Genomic DNA, 22,760 nt, shown 5'->3' on the forward strand with positions numbered 1-22,760 from the left:
TCACTTCCTGTTTATTTTTGTGTACTTCAGAGACAGGGCCTCACTAAGTAGCTCTGGCTGGTCTTGAACTCTCTAGGGAGACTAGGCTGGCCTCCAACTCACAGAGATCAACATGCCTCTGCCTCCTGGGTGCTGGGATTAAAGGTGTATGACACCCGTATGTTGTTTATTTTAAACTTCTCAGACTCACGACCCTGCAGGCAAACTTGACTGTGAGTAATTTTCTACTCTAAACTAGTTTGGGCAGGAGAGGATGGGTGGGTAACTAAGCAGAGTGTGGGTGGGAGGAACAGCAAGACCAGTGGGTGTTAGCAGGGGTCTGGTGTTTTCTGTTCATTTGCACCAGGACCTAAGCTGGCTCCAGGCCCCTTTGAAAATGAACTGTTAGATCTGATTTTTAACAGTGTTTGTCAAGTAGCCTAGACTGGCCAGCAAGTGTCGGAGATTCTCCCATCTCTGCCTCCCAGTGCTGGGATCGCAGGCGTGGGTACAAAGGATCCAAACTCAGGTCCTCAGGCTTGTGCAGAAAGCACCTTTGCCCACTGAGTCATATCTCCAGTGCACACGTGTGTGCACTGTGTATACCCACACACTTACATTCCAGCATTGTATGTCCATATTATTTTCTTTGGAAACTTATCTTTTCCATTACATTTCAATCAAGGCCATTTCCCCACACAATGCCATCTTTTCGACTAAACACTCATTGTCTTGGGGGTAGAGATACAGACTTTGAGTTGGTTTCTCCCCCAGATGTATCTTCAGCGCTTCATACAGAGACACCGTTTGCACTTGAAATCTTTTGTGTGCTAATACCCTGAAGGGATCTTTCCGGTGAAGGGAGCAATTTAAAAATCTGAAAATGAATTATTGCAATTAAACATTTCCTCTCTCGGTTTTCTTACAGTTTTCAAATACTAGCCAAATATTTATCATTAGGAGGATGGATTGGAAAAGCAATGAGAAGAGATGAAATGCCTCAAGCCTTTCTTTTATTGATTAGCCTGGAGTAGGTAAACACATTAAATTAAAAACCTGCCCAGTTCCATCTAAGAGGCCAGGAAATGCTGAAAAGTGGACTCAGCTGTTGAGCACAAATGATGGGAGACATGATTTTTAGGTGAGCATACAAAGTAACGGCTTTCATTGTGGCATTGTAAAAATATTTTAATTACACTTATTTATTTGTGTGTGTGTGTGTGTGTGGTGTGTGTGTGTGTGTGTGTGTGTGTGTGTGTGTGTGTGTGTGTCCCACCGTGAGGTCAGAGGGCAGTTTGCCGAGTCAGGTCTCTCCTTCCGCTGTGGGAGTCCTGGGATTCAAACCCAGGTCACAGGCATGGTGGCATGTTTACTGCAGAGCCAGCTCGCCAGCCTCCACGGAACCTTCACATGGAAGGGGTCACTGCACTTTGTTTTCCTTGTTCCTTCCCCCATTTTCTTCCATTTTTCCCCCTCAAACAGGTCTCACTATGTAATCCTGACTGGCTTGGCAGCCTCTATATAGACCAGGATGGATTCAAATATGCCTGTCTCTTTTAGGCACGACGGGGGCGCACGCCTTTAACCCCAGCACTCGGGAGGCAGAAGAGAGGGGATCTCTGAGTTGAGGCCAGCCTGGTCTACAGAGCGAGTTCCAGGCCAGCCTGGTCTACAGAGTGAGTTCCAGGCCAGCCTGGTCTACAGAGTGAGTTCCAGGACAGCCAGGGCTACACAGAGAAACTCTGACTGTTGGGGGTGGGGGATGCAGCATTATGCTGTGTTTTTTTTTTTTTTTCTTTTTTCTTTTCTTTTTTTTTAATCGTCATGAGTGTTTATTTCTTTTTTTTTTAAAAAAATATATATATTTTATTTTACAATACCATTCAGTTCTACATATCAGCCATGGGTTCCCCTATTCTCCCCCCTCCCACCCCCTCCCCTTACCCCCAGCCCACCCTCCATTCCCACCTCCTCCAGGACAAGTCCTCCCCCGAGGACTGTGATCAACTTGGTAGACTCAGTCCAGGGAGGTCCAGTCCCTTCCTTCCAGACTGAGCCAAGTGTCCCTGCATAAGTTCCAGGTTTCAAACAGCTAACTCATGCAATGAGCACAGGACTTGGTCCCACTGCCTAGTTGCCTCCCAAACTGATCAAGCCAATCAACTGTCTCACTTATTCAGAGGGCCTGATCCAGCTGGGAGCCCCTCAGCCTTTGGTTCATAGTTCATGTGTTTCCATTCATTTGGCTATTTTTTTTTTAATAATTGAGTAAAACTGAAATTTATTATATGCCACAGTCGTCCTAGGGACCTCCATGCTATATATATAGTCTCTATGGTTCTATGGGTTGTGGTCTGATTGTTCTTTATTTTATATCTAGAATCCACCAATGAGTGAGTACATACCATGACTGTCTTTCTGGGTTTGGGTTACCTCACTCAGGATGATTTTTTCTAGTTCCATCCATTTGCCTGCAAATTTCATGCTTTCATTGTTTTTCTCTGCTGAGTAGTACTCCATTGTGTATATGTACCACATTTTTTTCATCCATTCTTCCATTGATGGGCATCTAGGTTGTTTCCAGGTTCTGGCTATTACAAATTTTTCAAATAACAAAAATACAAATCAAATCAAATCCAGTTCAAATGTTTCAACTATTGACACAAAAACAAAACAAAACAGCCCCTTAAAAGAGTAAGAGATGGTTTATTCTGAAGTCAAATTTGAGTGACTGTGGTCCTGGAACACAGATTTAAGTTAACTCAATTCCATGTTCCCCTGCAGAAGCACTTGTATAGCTTTACAGAACAAAGCCACAAAGCAAGGCAAGTTTGAAATCTGTTCGTGGATGCATCAGAGAGAGGCTGTTACAGCAGAGGGGAGGCTTTTCTGTAGCCTCAGATGCTGTCTGGTGACATTCTTAGCTTTGGGGTTGTGGAAGCCTGTGTTCTGCTAAGTTCATAAATTCCGGAGGTTTTTAATCTATTAGTCACAGGTTGTTAGTTGCTAACCAGACAGAGAAGTGAGCAAGGAATGGCCATTCAAGGGAGGGGTGATAGCGTGAGAGATAAGGTAACTAGTTATCTGAGGACCTGCAACATTCCAACCTCTCCACAGCACTACAGTTCTATCAGTCAATCAGTTGTTGCAGACACAGCTTCTTTCCAGGAATTCTTGTTGACACCAGCTTTCTGGAATCGTTGCAAACTTGGAGATGATTCACCAGAAAGGTCTCTTGATTTTTTTTTTTTTTTTAAAGAAATAAATTTTTCTTTTGGTTGAACCCATGTGTATTGTTTTGATGAATTTTCAGGGGAGTTTATGGGCCTGCTTCTGAGAAACCAGAGAAAGGCAGACGGGTAGGTGGTGTTCACGATGGTCTTTGGGATTTCCAGCCTAGGAAGAGCCATGCTCACCCCAGTGGACTTTACTCCTTCACACTTGAAAGAGCCTCCCTCGGAAGGTTCCCAGAAACGCCTTTTTAGGCCTCTATTTCTTTGCCCTTTTATGGAGCCTTGACAGCAGGATAAAGTACTTAACAAAATCCACTGGGTAAGTGGACGGTGTCCTTGCTTTGGTTAGGGAGAGGACAGAGAGATAGCACACAAGACTATTTTAATTAATTCATCTTTGGTTTTGATGACCTGGGGGATTAAATACAATGAGATTACCCAAACTTTACTTTTTTCTTGTTGTTTTGAGACACAGTCTTGCTTTGTAGCCCTAACTCATAGGGATTCTTTCTTATGTAGACCAGGCTGGCCTTGAACAGGAACAAGCTGCCCCTGCCTCTGGGCTTGAAAGCATGTACCACCATACCTGGGTGTCTGAGTCCGTGTCCTGTTGCTGTGAAGAGACACCATGACCACGGCAACGCTTATCAAGAGAACATTTAATTGGGGCTGGCTCACAGTTCAGAGGTTTCGTCCATTATTGTTGCGGTGGGGAGCATGGCAGCGTGCAGGCAGACATGGTGCTGGTGGGCAGCGTGCAGGCAGACACGGCGCTGGTGGGCAGCGTGCAGGCAGACACGGTGCTGGAGTAGCTGGGAATTCTAACTGGAACCCCGGCAGCAAGAACAAAGCCACTGGGCCTGGCTTGGGCTTCTGAAACCCCAAAGTCCACCCCCAGTGACACTCTTCCTCCAACAAGGCCACACCTGCCAATCCTTCCCAAGTAGTGCCACTCCCTGAAGACCGAGCACGCAAATACATGAGCCTGTGGGGGCCATTCTTTTTTTTTTTTTTCTTCCCCAAGGTAAGTCTATGGATTTATTTTGTTTTGTCCAGATCTTCCAGTTCAGTCTCCCTCCCAAGAGCTGAGATTACAAGTCTAAAACATCACACTGAGCTTTTGTTGCTGTGTTTGTTTGTTTTTCACTTTTTTAAATTTATTTTTCTATTGTCAGCTTGATACAGTATAAATTCTTATCCTAATAGTGAAATGTTTCACTGAGGCTTGCCCAGTAATTGAGTAAAACCAAAACTTATAAGCCACAGTCATCCTAGGGTCGTAGAGGCCATTCTTATTCAAATCACCACAGCTGGCTTTTTTTTTGAGACATTGTTTCCTAGTAGACTAGCTGTCATGGTGGGGGGAAGTGGCTGCGGGTGGTGAATGTATTCACCCTTTAGATCAGTGATTGCTAAGGCTGTGACTTTTTTTTTTTTTTTGGTGTTTTTTCAAGACAGGGTTTCTCTGTGTAGTTTTGGTGCTTGTCCTGGATCTCTCTCTGTAGACCAGGCTGGCCTTGAACTCACAGAGATCCGCCTGGCTCTACCTCCCAAGTGCCGGGATTAAAGGCGTGCGCCACCACCGCTAGGCTGTACCTCTTTAATACAGTTCCTCATATTTTGGTGACCCCACCATAAAATTATTTTTGTGGCTATTTCATAACTGTAATTTTGCTACTGTTATGAATCGTAATGTAAATATCTGTTTTCTGATGGTTTTGGTGACCCCTGTGAAAGGGCCATTGGACCTCAAAAGGGTCCACAAGCCATAAGTTGAGAACCATCGTTTTAGACCGTGTGGGCAGTGAACGCATCCGCTCTTCAGACCAGCACAGCAAGCACAGCCTATCCAGTATGTCTCCAGGAGCAGCAGCCTGGGCAGAAACGTGAGAACTGCTGGCAGCTTTATTGTATCCTTTGCAAAGTCACCAAGCGGCAGGTTGTCCCAGGGATGCCATGGAGAACCAAATAAACAAGACAAACCCAAACACACAGGCGAAAGAAACAGCAGGGAAGAACAGGGACCACAGAAAGCCCTAGAAGCCCGTGGGACGTCATATTGAGAGCGGGTGCTTCAGCCTTGCACATGACAGCAACCCCACTAACGTTTCTGTGGTTTTTCTTGTTTTTTAAAAACTCAAGTTGAAGAGTCAGCCCGAGATTCTTGCTGTAGCAGCAGGAAGCGTCCCGCCTAAAAACACTTCCTCTCAGTGCGTGTGCCTGGCTCATCTGAGTTCTCCCGCTATGTGATAACTGAAGATGCCATCATCTGAAGTATGGAGACATTTTGGCATAGAAGTTCTGCCCAAATTTGGCACACTCATCTCTGGGGCCAGCAAGATTTGTGTGTGTGCACCCACGCTGGACAACAAACAACCTTAGATATGGTTCCTCGGGTGCTGTCCACCTTTTTCGAGACAGGGTCTCTCACTGGCTGCCTCAGAACTCCACAAGTAGGTTTAGCTGGCAGAGTAGAAACTCTGAGGGGCCCACCTGTCTGTGTTTCTCTAGTGCTGGGATTATAAATCCACTATGGCTCAGCCCTTAAAGGCTAGGCTCACAACCAAATATAAATGCACTACCAGGCCTGAATTTTTTTGGGGGGTGTGTGGGGAGCAGGGTCTGAGCCTCAGGCAGACCTTGAACTTCTGATCTTCTAGCTCCTACCTCTTGAGTGTTGGGGTTACATGTGTGTGTACACCTATGCCAGGGATTGAACTTGGGGCTTCTAAAGTGCTCTACCAGAAGAGTCACGGCCTCAGCATTTTTTATTTTATTTTTTAAAATGTGGGTTCTGGAGATCAAAGCCAGGTCCCCTGTTTGCAAGGCAACTGAGCCATTTCCTCAGCCCTCAACATGATTTAAAGGTGCCTGGACCTATCGGTCCTTTTAATGGCTACATATTTATTTTAATGTGTTCTAGAATGAACAATCCTGTCCTGATGGCATCTTTCCCAAGAGCTCATTTCCCATGAGCCTGAGGCCATGTCTCATTTGATTGCTCTAGCATATGGGCCAGCATGTGAGAGTCATGGGCACTGTGGCTCCCAGACTGAAGAGATGGGCTCTCTTGCCACCCTGTCCTGGTGACAAAGGACAAGTGTTTTCTGACAAATATGGCTGCCTGAGTAGCCCTGAGAGCAGGAGAGCTTTCCCAGCGCCAAGGCTCTGGGTGTGCCTCCTATCCGTCACATTAAACATTTGCTGGGGCGTTGCGCCATTTAATCTGGTATCTTCAACATTAGCTTTGGAGAGAGATCACAGCAGGTGAGAGCCACACATTGCTCCTGCAGGGGACCAAGCTCATAACTGCACAAACACCAGCTAAAGGGGATTTGATGTCCTCACCCTACATACTCGTACATACACACAATTAAAAATAAAAATAAGCCACATGGTAGTGGCGCATGCCTTTAATCCCTAGGAGGCAGAGGCAGGTGGATCTCTGAGTTCAAGGCCAGCCTGGTTTACAGAGTGAGTTCCAGGACAGCCAGGGCTACACAGAGAAGCCCTGTCTCGAAAAACCAACCAAACAACCAACCAAACAAACAAACAACCAAACCACCAACCAACCAACCAACCAACCAACCAACCAAACAAACAAACAAACAAATAAAAATCTTTAAAAAGAAAAATTAGCTTTAGACCAGCGAGATGGATCAGTGGGCAAAGAAAGGCTCCTGCTGCCGAGCTTGGAGCTCTACATTTTATCCTTGGGACCTGTAGGGCAGAAGGAGAGGACTCACTCCTGCAAGTTGGCCTTGGACCTCAACATGTGCACTGTGGCCGACTTGTATACCCACACCATACACAAACACATACACACATACTAAATTAGCAAAAATGTAATTTAAAAAGTTAGCTTTACAAATCTGACACACTCTTAACATCCAACAATTTATTTATACATTATGTAAGAAAATAAAGCCTATGAGGAGGTCCAGAGACCTCGGGGTTCATTAGAAGTCACAGCACTTGCAAGTAAGTATCCAGCTTAATTGTAACAAGCCATTAGGAGGTAATTTAACTAAGATATAAAAACATTAGTTAAATACAATTCTGGGGCAATGTACATTATAGCTACAACGGTTTTTACAGAGGGATTCATCCTGGTGTGTTTTCTTCTCCATTATCCGAAGAGGAAGTCACTGTGTGGTCCTGGATCTCCAGGCTATGAAACTGAAGTAAGTGTTTCCGGCGTAGCAGATGGTGACCAGGAAGGCGAAGAACTGTGGGGAGGGAAGCATGGGAGAGATGGGACTTCAGCACATGTCCAGACTAGAGAGTTAATGTTTTCCCTCCACCGGGTCAGGTGCTCAAACCGCCCTGGACCCTAGGCTTCCTTCTCTAAACCTACTTTAAAATTGCGTCAGTAACTTTTCTTTAGGGGTGATGATGGAGATGTGTACGTCTAATCTCGTGCGGGTAACCTTAGACAGGGCCCAGCCTCCAGTGTCTGCCATCACCTCGAAGAAATGAGGTGATGCAGCCGCCGCTACCACATCATCCCCCCGCCCCCCTCCGGCCAGTGTGTGTTCATGAATCTCAAATCTCAGTGTGCAAACCTCTGTTGAAAGTTAGGAGGGACCAAGGGGACAGCTCCGGGAGGGTGAGCCCGTGGCAGCTGCAGGAAAGGAGGCTGTCACTGCTGCTCCAAGGTTCGCCCTGTCCTGCAAAGCTCCGAGTGCATGTGCGTCTTCAGCTATCACCCTCCTGAGCTGGCCGTTGCTGCGCATCTTCTTCAGGGCAAACTCAGGTCCTTTCTAGAAGGGCAGCTGCTGTCATGCTCTGGCTCCCTCCTGCTGTGTGCTAACCCAAGCCTGGCCTGTAGGTTGTACTGCCTTGTTGGCCATCACCCAGTCAACTGCTCTACTTGTCACTTAATGCAAGTGGCCCTTTTCCTCTGCAGCGAACTTTGACCCCTCCCTCTTCCCCGAACAGGCCTGGGGGAGAAAGTTTCAGGAGGACTGTGGGGGGTGCTTGGGAGGACTGACTCACCGAGGAGGCTGCCCAGCTGTTGAAGTTGTGACTCTCCTTCTCTGGGGAGACAGAGGATGCATCCACTATGGCGGCTGAGAGGTACGAGAGGAAGGCACTGCCGTTAAAGTACAGGCCCTGTGAAGAGGGCAGAGTGTTAAGGGGGGGGAACTCACAGGGCAGGAGCTGTACCCGAGTGTGCGAAGGAACCAGTGGACAGCTGGGGAAGGCCAAAAGGAGGCAGCTGAAGGAGGAGAGCATGTCACTGCAGCTCCAGTCCAGGGCGCCACATGCCAGGGCCCCAGACTGCAGACTGTCCCTTTAACCATCTCTCTTCCTGCACTGTTCCTGGTCCGCTGCTCCTGTGAACCTCAGCATGGTGATCCTGGTGGAGGGAGGCAGGCAGCAGGGAGGGCCATGCAGCCTCACCTCAGCTGTGGTCATCTAGCACATGTCCTCTGGCAGAGACTTTCTCCTGGGTTCCTAGTCCCAGGGAGGGGCAATTAGCTAAAGCTACTTCTTAATTATATATGTGAAGGTGGTGTTTGTATGTATGTATGTTTTTATTTGCATGTATGTTTTGGGGACAGGCATATAGCATAGGCTGGCCTTGAACTTCTGATCCTCCTACCTTTATCTCCTGAGTACTCTGATGCCAGGTATGTACCACCACCACCAGCAGCCTCATAGATACCCCTTAAAACGAGAGAGGGAGGTGGGGAGAGAGAGGGAGCAGATAACCTCAGAGCCCTGGGGACTGTGGGCACCTTGGCTCCCCGATTTTTCTTTACTCTTGAACAGTGGAGACTGAAAAGTCAGTTGGGCAACACTGTGAATGTACTTCTTACCTGATGATAGTTCTTACTCTGTACAGTTTTACTATGTTAGAGTTAAACCCTTTCCTTTTTATTTATTCAAAAAGGGGGAAATGTTGCAGACTATTTGTTTACCCTGTGTGAAGAAGTGGCACTGTGATTGATTTCATAAAGAGCTGAATGGCCAGTAGCCAGGTGGGAGAGATTAAGTGGGGCTTCCGGGGAAAGAGAGGAACTCAGGATGAACCTAGGCATGGGGGAGACGCCAGGGAGACACTGAAGAAGTCATGTATACGGGATGGAGGAGAGGTATACGGGATGGAGGAGAGGTAACCTAGCACGTGGCAGAAGGCAGACTAATAAAAACAGGTTAATTAAGTTATTAAGAGTTAGTTGGGGAAAAGCCTAAGCTAAGGTTGATCTTTCCTAATTAATAGTAAGTATTGGCACCATCATTTGTGAGCTGGCAGTCCAAAGGGAAGTCCCACTGCACAGCTGATTTTCAGCCTCATCTAAACTCTAGGACACCGTACTCTGATATGTGTGGGAAGAGGGAGTAGGTGGGAGGCGCCGACAGCCACTCAGGAAAAAGAGGGTGCACCCCATGGACGGGTCTACCGTGCCCTCCATCTTCCCCTCGGGAAGTCAGAGATGAAGGGATGGGGTTGGAAGAGGGGAAGAAGCAGTCTTCTCCTTTGCTGGAAGGAAGGGTACACAGACACAGATGTCAGCATCCCGAGGCGAGCTGCAGCTGGTTTCATCTCAGCCTTCGGTGCACACTGGCGCTGGCCCAGGGTGACGATACTCCCTTTTAGACTCTAGCTTCGTTAGGGATTGAGCCGGGGTCCTGGCTGCCTGACAGCCATCCACAATGAGATAATCTAAGGCACATCAGCTACGGGCAACTGATCTTTGAAAGAGTTCAAAAGAAAACCTGGGGAACACAATGGAGCTGTTCCTCCGGTGCTCAGGAGAGGATACGGAGCACCAGAGAGACATTCCGCACTCTGACTCAGTCTACACAACAGGGCAATCTGCCAGGCAGATTACGTGCACAGCCAGGGTGTCTAACTTGAGGTTTCACCCGAGAACTGCTGTCTGCGTTAGTGCCACTGAGAAGGTCTTCCGGGTGTGCAGCGAAGCTGGTGTGAGCTCTGTCTAAACAAGTCCCTACCGACTTCCTCGATACCTTCTCCACCTGTCGTGTCTGCAGATCTGTCTCAAGTTCCTGAGTAACCACAGGAATCTTCCTCGTGACGTATTAGATAATGGGCAGTCTTCAGCAAGTCAGTCTGAGTGAGTCAGCTCCTTAAGGAAACGAAGCTTAGAGGATCATGTCCAGTGTCATGCTCACCCGAGAGCCCGGTAGATGTCAACTGTGAGTAAAGTCTCTTCCTCTTGTGTTGTGTGGCCTCACTCGGGTTCTTTCCAACAAGGCCAGTGTTGTTAGGAGGTAATCAAGAATGGTCATTCACATTTTGCTTTGAACAAGTCTGGGAACTTGAACACTTGAAGAAGTAGGTATGTGACACTTTACGAAGGTGGCACGGTCCTTAAGTGAGTCACTGATAGTTTACATTGACAAAAATAGCTCGATTTTAAAAGTCGCAAGCAAGAATGAACACTACCTTATGTATTTTATTCTTTTAGAAAAAAATTAGTACATCTGCTTAAGAAATCGCCTTAGTCATTTAAGCCTAGAAAAAGAGATTAAAGAGTCCTGTGTCCCTGGATGGTTCCTTGTGACTGTTGGTTGTGTGTCCAGGGACTTAGAGAAGGTCACACACATACTCATCATTTGTCACATGACAGGCTTCCCACCTTTTAAAAAATGGTCGGAGGCCAGGTGTGGTGGCGCAAACGCCAGCATCCGCCCCGAAGAAACAATCTGGGGGAGGAGGCTGCAGAAGATGCGAAACTTTTGACCAAAAGAAAGAACGGCAAAGAAAAACACCAGGAACGGAGTGCCAAGAGATGTTGGCTGTCCTCACTGAGACTTCTACTTCTCAGTCTGAGTCCGGTCAAAATAAGTCTTTATCTGTAACTAATAAATGATCAGACTTGAATCTAAAAAAAAGCCGGGTGGTGGTGGTGCACACCTTTAATCCCAGCACTCAGGAAGCAGAGGCAGGCAGCTCTCTGTGAGTTCAAGGCCAGCCTGGAATATAGAGTGAGTTCCAGGACAGCCAGGGCTACACAGAGAAACCCTGTCTCAAAAACCAAAAACCAAACAAAAACAAAAAACAAAAAATTAAGAATATTTTTTAAAAAATCGAATCTATGCAAGTATCAACTAAACAGAATCCAGTTTGGACAGAGTAATGTTAGGTAAAGAGACGGTGTCTCACCTAGGATGTAGCTCAGTTGGTAGAATTCGTGCAGCCATGGCCTCCATCCCCAGGCCCGATAACGTGGGTGTCATGGTGCACTAAGGTCATTCTCAGCCACACAGAGACCTGCCTGGGTCTCAAAACCAAAACCAAAGGACAACAAAACAAAGAAACCATCTCCTCAGATGGCTCCAGAGGAGAACTGGGGGGCGGGGTGGGGTGGGGAGGAATGAGCATCACAGCATCCTGCTGTCCTGCTGCTGTGAAGGGCGGGCCAGGTGCAGCTCAGACATGCTAGACCCTCCCGTGGGTCTCAAAACATCCCTGTGTTACAGGAGTGAGCTGCAGAAAGCATGAAACTTTACAAAGGTGGCCAGCTGCTCTTTGTGGAGGGGGGGGGGCACAGTTCCCTCCTGAAATTCCATCCCGCCTTGCTCTGAAAGCCTCTGTGTTCTCCGGGATAAAGGAGCACGCAGATAAACGCTCGGCTGGTCGGCCACTCTTTGTTTATCCTCTGGACTGTGGACCAGGGGCCCTCTGGGGCCCTCGGTTTAAAATGTTGACCTGCTAAGGACATCCATCCCTCCACAGGAGAGGGAAAGCAATTCAGTGTCTGGGCAGGTTCCTACGGGCCAGAACTAGATACCATCTTCAGAGGAGAGTTTGTAAGAAGTGACTGAGCCACCTGGCCATGCTGGGGGAGAATGTAAGCTCCAACCAGGCAGGTCACCACCCTCCGAAGTGGCCCCCTCTACCAGGTGGAGTGTTTTAGGAAGTTCCATGTCAGGGGGTGGAAAGATGGCGCAGTGGTTAAGAGCACTGCTCTTCCAGAGAACTAGGGTCTGGTTCCCAGCACCCATCTGACAGCTCACAACCACCTGGAACTCCAGTTCCAGAGGATTTGATGCCTCTTCTGACCTCCCTGAGCTCCTGCATGTACATATAGAAAATAAAGTAAGTATATATTAAAAAATGCTCCTTGTAGCTAAGGGTGCTGAATCAACAAGGGAGCCACTAACCAAAGGTAAGTGATCGAGTCAGACTGTGTGTGTGTGTGTGTGTGTGTGTGTGTGTGTGTGTGTGTGTGTGTGTGTGTGTGTCTTTCAGGAGTTGGTTCTCTTTATCCACCATGTGCCACCCAGGGATTAAACTCAGGTTGGCAGGCTGGGTGGCAAACACCTTTACCTGCCGAGCAATCTGGCCACCCACTGCAGCTTTTCACGTGGGTCCAGGAGATCGGAACTCAGGTCCTCAGGCTTGTACGGCATTGTCAACTGAACCATCTTTGCCCTCAACCTAAGCTTTTCTTTTCTTTTTTTGGTTTTTCGAGACAGGTTTTCCAATTAAAGGCATGCACCATCACCGCCCAGCTTGCTTTTCTTGTTTTAAAAGAAGTTCGATTTTTATTGAATGTGTCTGAGTGTTTGCTTGAATACACATCTGTGCATCATGTATGTGCTGTGTCTGTGGAGGCCAGAAGAGGACGTCAGATCCCCTGGACCTGGAGTTAGAGATCGTTCTGAGCTCTCATGTGGGTGCTGGGAACTGAACCTTGGTCCTCTGCAAGAGCAGCAAATGCTTCTAACCACTGAGCCATCTCTCAGGCCCCCAGCCTGAAGCTTTAAACTGGCTTGATTATACTCGGGTGTGCACCACACTTTCTAGGGTTACATTTTTTTAAATTACATTTATTTTGTGCGTGTGCACGCGCTCGTGTCAGGCTGTGTGTGTGTGTGTGTGTGTGTGTGTGTGTGTGTGTGTGTGAGTGAAGGACACACCCAGGACAGCTTCTGGGAACCGGGTCACCCATTCTACCACATGGGTCCCAGGGATCAAACTCAGGACATCAGTCTTAGGTTTTGGTATTGGAGTCTCCCTCTGTAGCCCAGGCTAGCTTGGAACTGGAGGCCATCCTTCTGCCTCAGCCTCCTGGATGTGGGGCTCATATATGTGAACTGACTCTCTACTTCCTTTCCAATTTTGAAGACAAAATGGCGCTTAGCGGCCGCCTAAGACAAGTCCTTCAGATATCGGTAGGAACACAGGTGTGTGTGTGTGTGTGTGTGTGTGTGTGTGTGTGTGTGTGTTTGAAACAAAGTAAACCAATATATCTTTAGAGTTCTATTTTATACATGTGATGCCACTTTAAAAGGAATATATTATTATCATTTTAAATGAAACAGGGTCTTTCTATACATAGATCAAGATGACCTTGAACTCACTATTTGGCCAGCTTGGATTCAAACTTGATATCTCCTTGCCTTGGTTTCCCAAGTGCTGAAATTGCTAGAATTATTTGCACATGTACCACCATATCTCTCTACCGCTATATCTGTCTGTCTGTCTGTCTGTCTGTCAGTCTCATGTATTACAGGTGGGCCTCAAACTCCATAAGCAGCTGAAATGACCTTGAACTTCTGATCCTCCTGCCTCCACTTCCCAAATGCTGAGATTAGAGGTGTGCCTAGTTATGTGGTGCTGAGGATTGAACTCAGGGATTTGCACGTGGAGGCAAGCACTCTTCCCAGTGCTGTGGCCACTTCCAATTCCCCATCAAGACTTCCCACACTCCGAGGCTGTTGCCTGAAGACTGTGATCAACCACTGTTATCCTGCATATGGCGGTGCTGCCGGAGCCAGGACAGACACCCAAACCTCTTCACTGTTCTTGCTTCCAAATGGGAAGACACTAAGTTTCTTTGTGTTTCTGTGGTGCTGGGCTTTAAACAGGTGACCGGACATGCCAGGCAGGTGCTGTACTCCATCTGCCACACTATTATTTTTTTGTGTGCGTTTGGTTTTTTCTGTTTTCTTTTCCCTTTTTCTTTGCTGCTGGTCATAGAAACAAGGCTTCCCACCCTCCGGCTCCACCCAGACTCCACGTGTTTGTTTTAACAGCCCCTGTCATGCCCCTTTTCATTAGTCATTCATGCACATAGAACTGTGAGGTAGAGTCTGAAGGAAGACCTGGAGACCATGGTGTCCCGACACACCTCTTTGCAGGTGTTCATAGTGATAGAACCCAGTTTTCTTTGACTCAGTTTGTCTGAGAATGTCCTAGGCCATGAGCTGTTCTACTGCGCTTGGTTTCATGCTCGGACCATCAGGTAATGAGGACTCACTCACTGCGGCTGGTTCTCCAGCACTGTCCTGTCCTGTGTGAGCAGAGGTGACCCTGAATCCACGAGAAGACCCTTGTGTCCCACCTCATAGCCCTGAACAGGTGTAGTCCCCGAGGTAGGCTTACCACTGTGGTCCAGGGCACCTGGGGAATCCTGGTGTAGGTCATGGTGATGTAGACGATGAGGAAGAAGACCGTGAGGACCCAGTAAAAGACAGCTACAAACATGACCCAGCCAAAAGCAGGGACTCGGAAATACTCAGTGCCAGCGATGAGCGTCCACACCAGCAGTCCGAAGACCTGCCGAGTAGCAGAGGTGATGCAGAGAGGCGGAAGGAAAGAAAAAGAAATGGAAAGAAAGGTCAGTGGTCACAGTGCCCACCACAACCCGTACATGTTGAACAAATGCCCACACGGGTGAACACCCCCCCAAATGCACACTCGTGCACATGTCCCCCATGCACACATAATTAAAAGTAAATCCTTTAAGACAAACCCCTCCCTTATACCATGTTTCAGCTATTCTGCGACACAACAAAGAGTGACAAATACAATCCCCAAGCCTCACGGCAGTCAGCGCGCGCACACCCCAGGAGGCAGCTCCTGGAGTCCCAGGGGCTGTGGCTGTAGAGCTGTGTCACTCAGGCCAGCCTCCCCTTCTGCAGTGGCTTTCTCTGTGCTAAACAAAGCAGTTTGGCCTGCTGGCCTCTCACATCACACCCTGGTGCATTTTAGACAGAGACAAATTAGAAAAGAAAACATGGATGGCGGCTGGTCCCCATCTGCTCTGATGGTCTAAATGGCCAATTCGGAGAGCACGCTTCTTGTCACTCAGTGCATTCTGGGAAATTTTGGAATGAAATTGCCGTGTTACAGAGGTCAATCAGAGCCAGGTGGGGTTAGTAGTGTGCTCCCTGAGCACTTGCTCTTAATTGATGATGATGAGTGTGTGTGTGTGTGAGTGTGTGTGTATGTGAGAGAGAGAGACAGAGACAGAGAGAGACAGACAGACAGAGACAGAGAGAGACAGAGAGAGAGAGACAGAGAGAGAGAAGGCCAGGTCAGTCCCAGGTGGTGTTTCTCAGGAGCCATCCACCTGTTTGTTGAGACAGGGTCTCTCGCTGGGACCTGGGGTTGTCCTTTCTGCGGGGCTGTCCACCAGTGAGCCTGTCTGTCTGCCTCCCTAGCTCTGGGATTGTAAGGATGCACCACGGTGCCTGGCTTTCTCTGTGGGTGCTGGGGATTGAACTCAGGTCCCCATGCTTGTGTGGCAAGTTCTTTATCAACTGAGCCGTGGCCCCAGCTCACATGACCCATTGTATGCTGCCAACAAACAGCTATGCTCTTTCCCTTACCTATTGCCTGTGATTTCATGCTTAAAAGGAGGAGGCTGTGACCTCCTGAATGAAGTCTAAAACAGTCACCTTCACTGGTCTTCCAGTGTCTGCTCAACTCGAACACACACACACACACACACACACACACACACACACACACACACACAGTTTTGTTTCCTACATTTTCCTACATTTCCTGCAGACCATAAGAGAAAAGGACATCTCCTTGGAACCACATCAACTCTAGCCTGCTGGCTCCCTTCATGTGCTGAGGTTTCTCCTTTAGAACCGGGGACTCACTCTTCCAGCCGCCCTCCAGAATCTACTGCCTCTCAGTCTGTTCAGCAAGCATGGCGACCATCTCCATTTATCCACTAGGGGGCGCTGACACACTGCAGATGGATGACCAGGCCAGCCCGGCCCAGCCTTGGCTATCTGCAGGCTGTTCCTTGAGGAAGGAGAATGGAGCCGGGGTGGTGGAAGGCTCCTGACTCTCCTTATTAGTACCAGATATCGTCACATCCAACACGAGCGAGATAAGGGTGAATTAATGCAAAGACCTGGAAGGCCGATTTAATCCCTGTGTCCTTGGCCTCTATGTGATGTTCTGGCAGAGATTTTGCTGAGGTATCTTCATGAACTGCAGCAGAGTCTTGCAACAACACCCACCAGAGAATGCATCCAGGGGTCTCAGGCCCTGGTATGATCTCTAACAGGGCCCCTGGTCTCCCCTCTCCCAATCTTGGAAATGAAGAGATAGAGGTATGGGACTTAGGGGTCCAGCGCCTAGGTGGAGAGTATCCAGGTCACCTGATGAGGCAGATTTCAAACACATGAGGGTGTGTCCCCCGTCATGCCTTCCAGCCTCCCTCAGCACCACTGTGGGGTCCCTTGGGAGATCCGGAGCAGAGTGAAGCGCCCAGCCCAGGTGCTGTTGGGAACTTGGGACTCAGGTTGTTCTGACATTTTAAGATTGACCACAGACCTGCACTGAGGCTGTCACAGGACCCCGTTATTCCCAGCAAGCAGTGCGGTGGGCATCTGCATACAGGGCGGGTGTTAAAATGTGTCTAAAGGCTGAATTTAGGCAGCACCCGTGACCTGTCACCCAGGGACACAGCTGCCTTTGAGTCCCCTGAACCCCATTAGTACCGCCAATGGAGTCAGCGTATCGATACAGATACCGCAGACTTGCACGTGGTCTGCTGTCTGTGCCGATTCTCGGGTGAGTAGTGACACACAGATAACAATGTTGCCAGTACGGAGCTCCCTGCAGCTCGGCGGCGATGAGTGGTCTCTAGGTATTCCCTCCGGCAAAGGTGACCAAACGCTTTGCACAAGCCGCACCTTGGCAGTAAGGGCTTCCAGAGTCCTCAGCAGTGAAAGCGGAGGAGGGCCGAGGCCCCGTGTCCTGACTGGAGCTGCGATGCTCGGGAGGAAGCACTGCAGTCGAAGTTGGCACTCTCTCTCTCTCTTTTTTTTTTGGTCATGGCGGCATGGTGACGTCTCAGGCTTTGCGTCTCATGCGGTCTTTTCCAAGCCCTTCATCATGCCACTGTGATGGGGCCTTAGCCAGGCCAAGCAGTGTGTAGAATGCACTGGAGAAGGGGGAGTGGCCAGGTTTCAGGGGAACTTTATTTACAAACAAGGGCAGGCTGGATCAGGCTAGCAGGCTGCAATTAGCCAGGCTCTCCAAGTGTGTGGTCCCAGACGGGGAGGTCCAGAGCCAGCTAAGAACAGACATGCAGGCTCCAGTCTAGACCTGCCACTCAGTCGTGCTGGGGAGAGGCAGGGCAAGGGGGGTCACAGTCCCCGTCCTCAGGCAGCTCCAGGGACTAGTCCTGCATTCCCTCCCCACCTCCCTTCTTCCCCTCTTCCTTCCCTTCTTTTTTTTCTTCCTCCTTGCCCATCGAGTGTTCCATGCACCAGGTGTGACCCTGGATGCTGTCTTAGCGTTACTACTGCTGCGGTGAAATGCCACTGACTACTACTGCTGTGGTGAAACGCCATTGAGAAAGGGGTTTGTTTGGCTTACACTCCCACATCACAGTTCATCATCACAGAAGTCAGGACAGGAGCTCCAACAGGGCAGAAACCTGATGCAGAGGCTGTGGAGGGGCGCTGCTTACTGGCTTGCTCCACATGGCTTGCTCCGCCTGCTTTCTTATAGAACCCAGGACCACCAGCCCAGGGATGGCACCGCCCACCATGGGCAGGGCCCTCTCACATCAATCACTAATTAAGAAAATGTCTCACAGGTCTGCCTACAGCCCGATCTTACGGAGGCATTTTCTCAATGGAGGTTTCCTCCTCTCAAATGACGTTAGCATGTGTCAAGTTGACATAAAACTCTCCAGCACAGATGCAAATGGGACATCTCTAAGCTCTCAGACCTCCCAAAGGACACGGATCATCACAACAATCCTGTCAATCAGCCAAGAATGCTCTGTCCACAGCCAGTCACCAAGGGCAAACATCAGGCAAAACGGAAAGCCAATTAGTCTGCAAGGACAGAGGACCCTGAGGTGACGGCTCTGTCCTCGAGTGAAGGGTCTGGATTTCCTAATGCTCCAAGGCTGTTGTTAGACTTGGATAAAGTGTTTCGATGCCAACCTGACTCTTGGCTCTAATTGACTCAGGTCTTTTCTTCTGTTTTGGTGAAGCAGAGTATAAAAGGAGAAGACGAGGAAATAAGAGAGCTCCAGGCCCACACAAGGACTCAAGGACACAGGGAGGGCTGAGGACTTAGGTCAGCTGCTAGAGTGCATCCCCCGCCAATGTGTGAACCCTAGCACATAGGAGGCGGAGGCAGGAGGATGACAAGCCCTCAGCTTGGGGCTGAAGAGATGGCTCAGTGGTTAAGAACATGTATTCCTCTTGCAGAGGACCTGGGTTCAATTTCCAGCACCCATATTGAGTGGCTCACAACAGCCTGTAACTACAGGGGAATCTGGTACCTCTGGCCTCCAAAGGTACCTGCACTCATGTACATAGACACACATACTTGTGTACATATACCCACACACATAGACACACATACTCATATATACCCACACACAGAGACATAGATACATACACATATACTCACATAGATACATACACATACACCCACACACAGACACATGTACATACATACACACACACTCACCCATGTAGACACACATATTAATATACATATGCCCACATATATAGACACATACACATAATTTTTTTTTTTTTTTTGGTTTTTCGAGACAGGGTTTCTCTGTGTAGCTTTGCACCTTTCCTGGATCTCGCTCTCGATTGCTGGGATTAAAGCCGTGCGCCGCCGCCGCCACCACCACCCGGCCACATACACATAATTTTAAGGGGGAAAAAAAAACCTGAGTAAAACAATACGAAATAGCTTCTCCCCCACTGCGTGGAGAGACGCTGGCTCCCACAAGCTGTGCTCAGCCCCTTGCTGCATGAGCCCTGCACGAGGCGCCCCACTCACAATGATGTGGGCTCCTTGAGAGCAGGATGGAGGTCTGCTTCTGCAGTCTTTCTTGGCTCTTCAGAGCTTAACTGGGGAAGGGGGTGTTAAGAGTAGAGTGCTGGACCACCAACGGTCTCCAAAGGCACCCAGAGCCAGAGGCTTCCAAGTTCACTGTCTCATGCCGGAGAAGAACAAGGAAGCCGGACAGGAAGTGAGCAGAATAAACGTTAGATTCATTAAGGGAAAATAAGAAAGAACTCTTGAGAATGGGAGGAGCTCTAAGGACAAGTCGAGGATTCTTTCTGTTCCAGAACCTTCTGGAAGGATCCACAGGTCCACATCTTTCTTGATTACATATGAATTTCAAGTTTTTTTTTTTTTTTGGTCTATTTCTGCAAAATGTGCCGTTGAGACTGTGCTAGGGACTGGACTGCACTGAATGTGTAGACATTGTCCTTCCGATACAATATGTTTTAAAACACCTCAGCATTGGGGCTTCTAAAGCTAGGTGCGCCTCACCATCTGAAGAAAGCCCTCTCTCCCTCCCTAAAAGGTGTTATCGATCACTGCTCATCAAAACTTACTTGCAAGACCACAGGAAAGGGAGAGATGCCCAAGAGAACACACAGAATTCTGGCTTGGGGGTTAATCACTTTGTGATCTTCTCTCCTCACAAGCTTTAGCGTCCTTTCTTGGATTCCGGCTGTACTCAGCACATCTGGGAAAAGATGTGTTGATTCATTCTTCTAGCTGCCCAGTGAGGGTCAGCAGGCCTAGCAAACACCAAGACAACCAGCGGCCCCGCACCAGGCCGAGGCACACATGGAAGACAATACAGTCTCCTTCTCTTGACAGTGTGCAGCGTCGCCCGGGAGATAAGGCAAACAGAAAACTAATGCAGCCTGCGAGGGGTCAAGGAAGTGGACTCATGGCAAGACATGCTAATATTCCCACAAGGGAGCCACGGATGATTCTGTGGAGAGTGTCTGCATTCCAGGCACCCACGTTGAGGATGTTGGCAACAGCTGGGCTGGCAGTGTGAGACAATCCAGAGGACAGTAGTTGGGATGGTTCTGGGGAGGATTCAGAGGTTATTCACTGAACAGGCAGAGATGGGCTAGAGCTATTTTTTGGAAATGTATCCTGGCTGCAGCATGTCACACGGGCACATCTTCAAAATCTCTCCTTGGCAAGCTGGGCAGAGTGGTGTACGCCTTTTTTTTTTTTTTTTTTTTTTTTTTTTTTTTTTTTTTTGGTTTTTCGAGACAGGGTTTCTCTGTGTAGCTTTGCGCCTTTCCTGGAACTCACTTGGTAGCCCAGGCTGGCCTCGAACTCACAGAGATCCGCCTGGCTCTGCCTCCCGAGTGCTGGGATTAAAGGCGTGCGCCACCACCGCCCGGCGGTGTACGCCTTTTTATCCCAGTTCTCAGGAGACAAAGGCAGACAAAACACTGAATTTGAGGCTAGCTCGATCTGCTGGCCTGTGCTGCTGCGATGGTTCCGAGCCGGTCAGTCAGTCAGTCACTCTGAGCTGGCCATGTCACAGTCTCGCCAAGTAACCCATGCTGACTGAAATCACTGACTGCCTTGGCTACATCCATCTGCTTGGTGGGTGTGCAGGTTTGTTTTATGTCAACTTGACACAAGCTGGAGCCATCTCAGAGGAGAGAGCCTCAATTAAGAAGAAATCAGGCTGAGCAAGCCATGAGGAGCAAGCCAGTAAGCAGCACCCCTCCATGGCCTCAGCATCAGCTCCTACCTCCAGGTTCCTGCCTGGTTTGAGTTTCTGACTTGACTTCCCTCAGTGGACTGTGATTTAGGATATGTAAGACAAAACAAAACAAAACCAACCAAAATCCTTTCCTCCCCGAATTGCTTTTGTTGTTGTTGTTGTTTTGTTTTCTTCGAGACAGGGTTTCTCTGCGTAGCTTTGCGCCGCTTCCTGGAACTCACTTGGTAGCCCAGGCTGGCCTCGAACTCACAGAGATCCGCCTGGCTCTGCCTCCTGAGTGCTGGGATTAAAGGCGGCGGCGGCACCCAGCCTGAATTGCTTTTGGTCATGGTGTTTCATCATAGCAATAGTAACTCTAGCTGGTTGTGGTGGCCCATGATGGTAGGATTTGCTGAAGGAAACTGAGGCAGGAGAATCACGAGTTTGAGGCCAGCCTGGGCTACATACACATTTAAAAGGAGCTGGAGAGATGGCTTAGCCTGCTCTTCCAAAGGTTCTGAGTTCAATTCCTAGCAACCACATGGTGGCTCACAACCATCTGTTATGAGATCTGGTGCTGTCTTCTGGCACGCAGGCATACAGGCAGGCAGAACACTGTACACATAATAAATAAATCTTTAAAAAAAAAAAAAGAGAGAGAGTAACCCTAACAAAGACAGTGAGCCTCAAAAGCTCAACCTGGCATTCCAGCAGCACTGACTCCTTGGGGCTGCCTCAGTGACAAGAAGGAACATCTCTGGGGCGGCCGTGTGCTGGAAGATGGAAGTGCATCAGTTTGACTCGGAGATCAGGAGTTGAGCTAGGGAAGAAGTGAAGTACTAATGTGGAGAAATGATTAAGTACCTCCGTAGTGAAAATCAAATCCGTACATCGTGAGTCCCTGCCTAAAAAAATAAGAAGAAAAGAAAAAGAAAGGAAAAAAAGAAGAAAGTCAAACCAGAAATACTATAGGGGAGATGATAGTTCATAGGGATATAAAAAATAAACTTCAAACAGCTGTTTTAACCCGGGCAGCTTCTGGCCTCTTTCTCAGACTAGTGAGACAATGAGTCACTAGGAGGTCTGTGATATTTCAGATGAAAAGTCCCGAAACCCAGCGTGCAGAAACAGCCTTGTTAATTTAGATATCTACTGTGACATTTGCCTTCCATTAAGTGCTTAAAAAAAAAAAGTCCCCTCGTCTAGTCTAGGAACAAGTGAGGTGGCTTTTGTCTGAAGAACAGAGGATTGTGGGGGATTTCAAAGCCAGCCAGTAACAATGCATCTATCATTTAGAATTTTTTATTTCTTTCCCGTGGCTCTGGAATTCCAAGGTACCTTTGGTCTGTTTCACAGTTTAAACAGGCCTGTAATGACCCACCAGGATGGTCACAGATCAGCATTGCCACCAAGGTTGGGAGAAGACCCTGCTGCTAAGTTAGCTAAATATGTGGACAGCTCACAGCGGCAGGCAGGATGCGCAACCCCAACACGGCACTTTGGCATACAGATAATTCTGAGTGTAAAGCGGCTCTTGAAGAGCAGCAGATGCAAGAAAGGCCACCCTAACTCTGCTTTTTCTTCCTGAAAATGGGGTGCGGAAGCCTTTTATGGAAAATACCTTCCCTGAGCCGCAAGGACAGTAACATTTTTATGGCCGGAGGCGGGCGTTGAGGCCGAGAGTCTGCGCAAGTGAAACTAAAGTATTTCTTCCCTTGCTCTCCCTTGGTATTTCCCTCCTTTCTTAACTTTTAGAAGACATGTGCTTATTTATTTAGTGTGTGTTCGTGTGTGTGTGTGT

At 48.4% G+C, this 22,760-nt stretch overlaps 1 protein-coding gene across 1 annotated transcript in view; it reads right to left on the minus strand.

The window, feature by feature from the left end:
• Positions 1-7,095: 7,095 nt before the first annotated feature.
• Positions 7,096-22,760, minus strand: part of Cmtm8 (CKLF like MARVEL transmembrane domain containing 8) — a 56,630-nt gene continuing 40,965 nt past the window's right edge. The window contains exons 2-4 of the mRNA XM_006970256.4: positions 14,581-14,754; positions 8,211-8,327; positions 7,096-7,441 (exon numbers count right to left, since the gene is read on the minus strand). Of these exons, the coding sequence (XP_006970318.1) occupies positions 7,358-7,441; positions 8,211-8,327; positions 14,581-14,754 (375 nt within the window). The 3' untranslated portion in view covers positions 7,096-7,357. The remainder of the gene's footprint in view (positions 7,442-8,210; positions 8,328-14,580; positions 14,755-22,760) is intronic.

This window comes from Peromyscus maniculatus, chromosome 7, assembly GCF_049852395.1.
Source record: "Peromyscus maniculatus bairdii isolate BWxNUB_F1_BW_parent chromosome 7, HU_Pman_BW_mat_3.1, whole genome shotgun sequence".
Classification (NCBI taxonomy): Eukaryota; Metazoa; Chordata; class Mammalia; order Rodentia; family Cricetidae; genus Peromyscus; species Peromyscus maniculatus.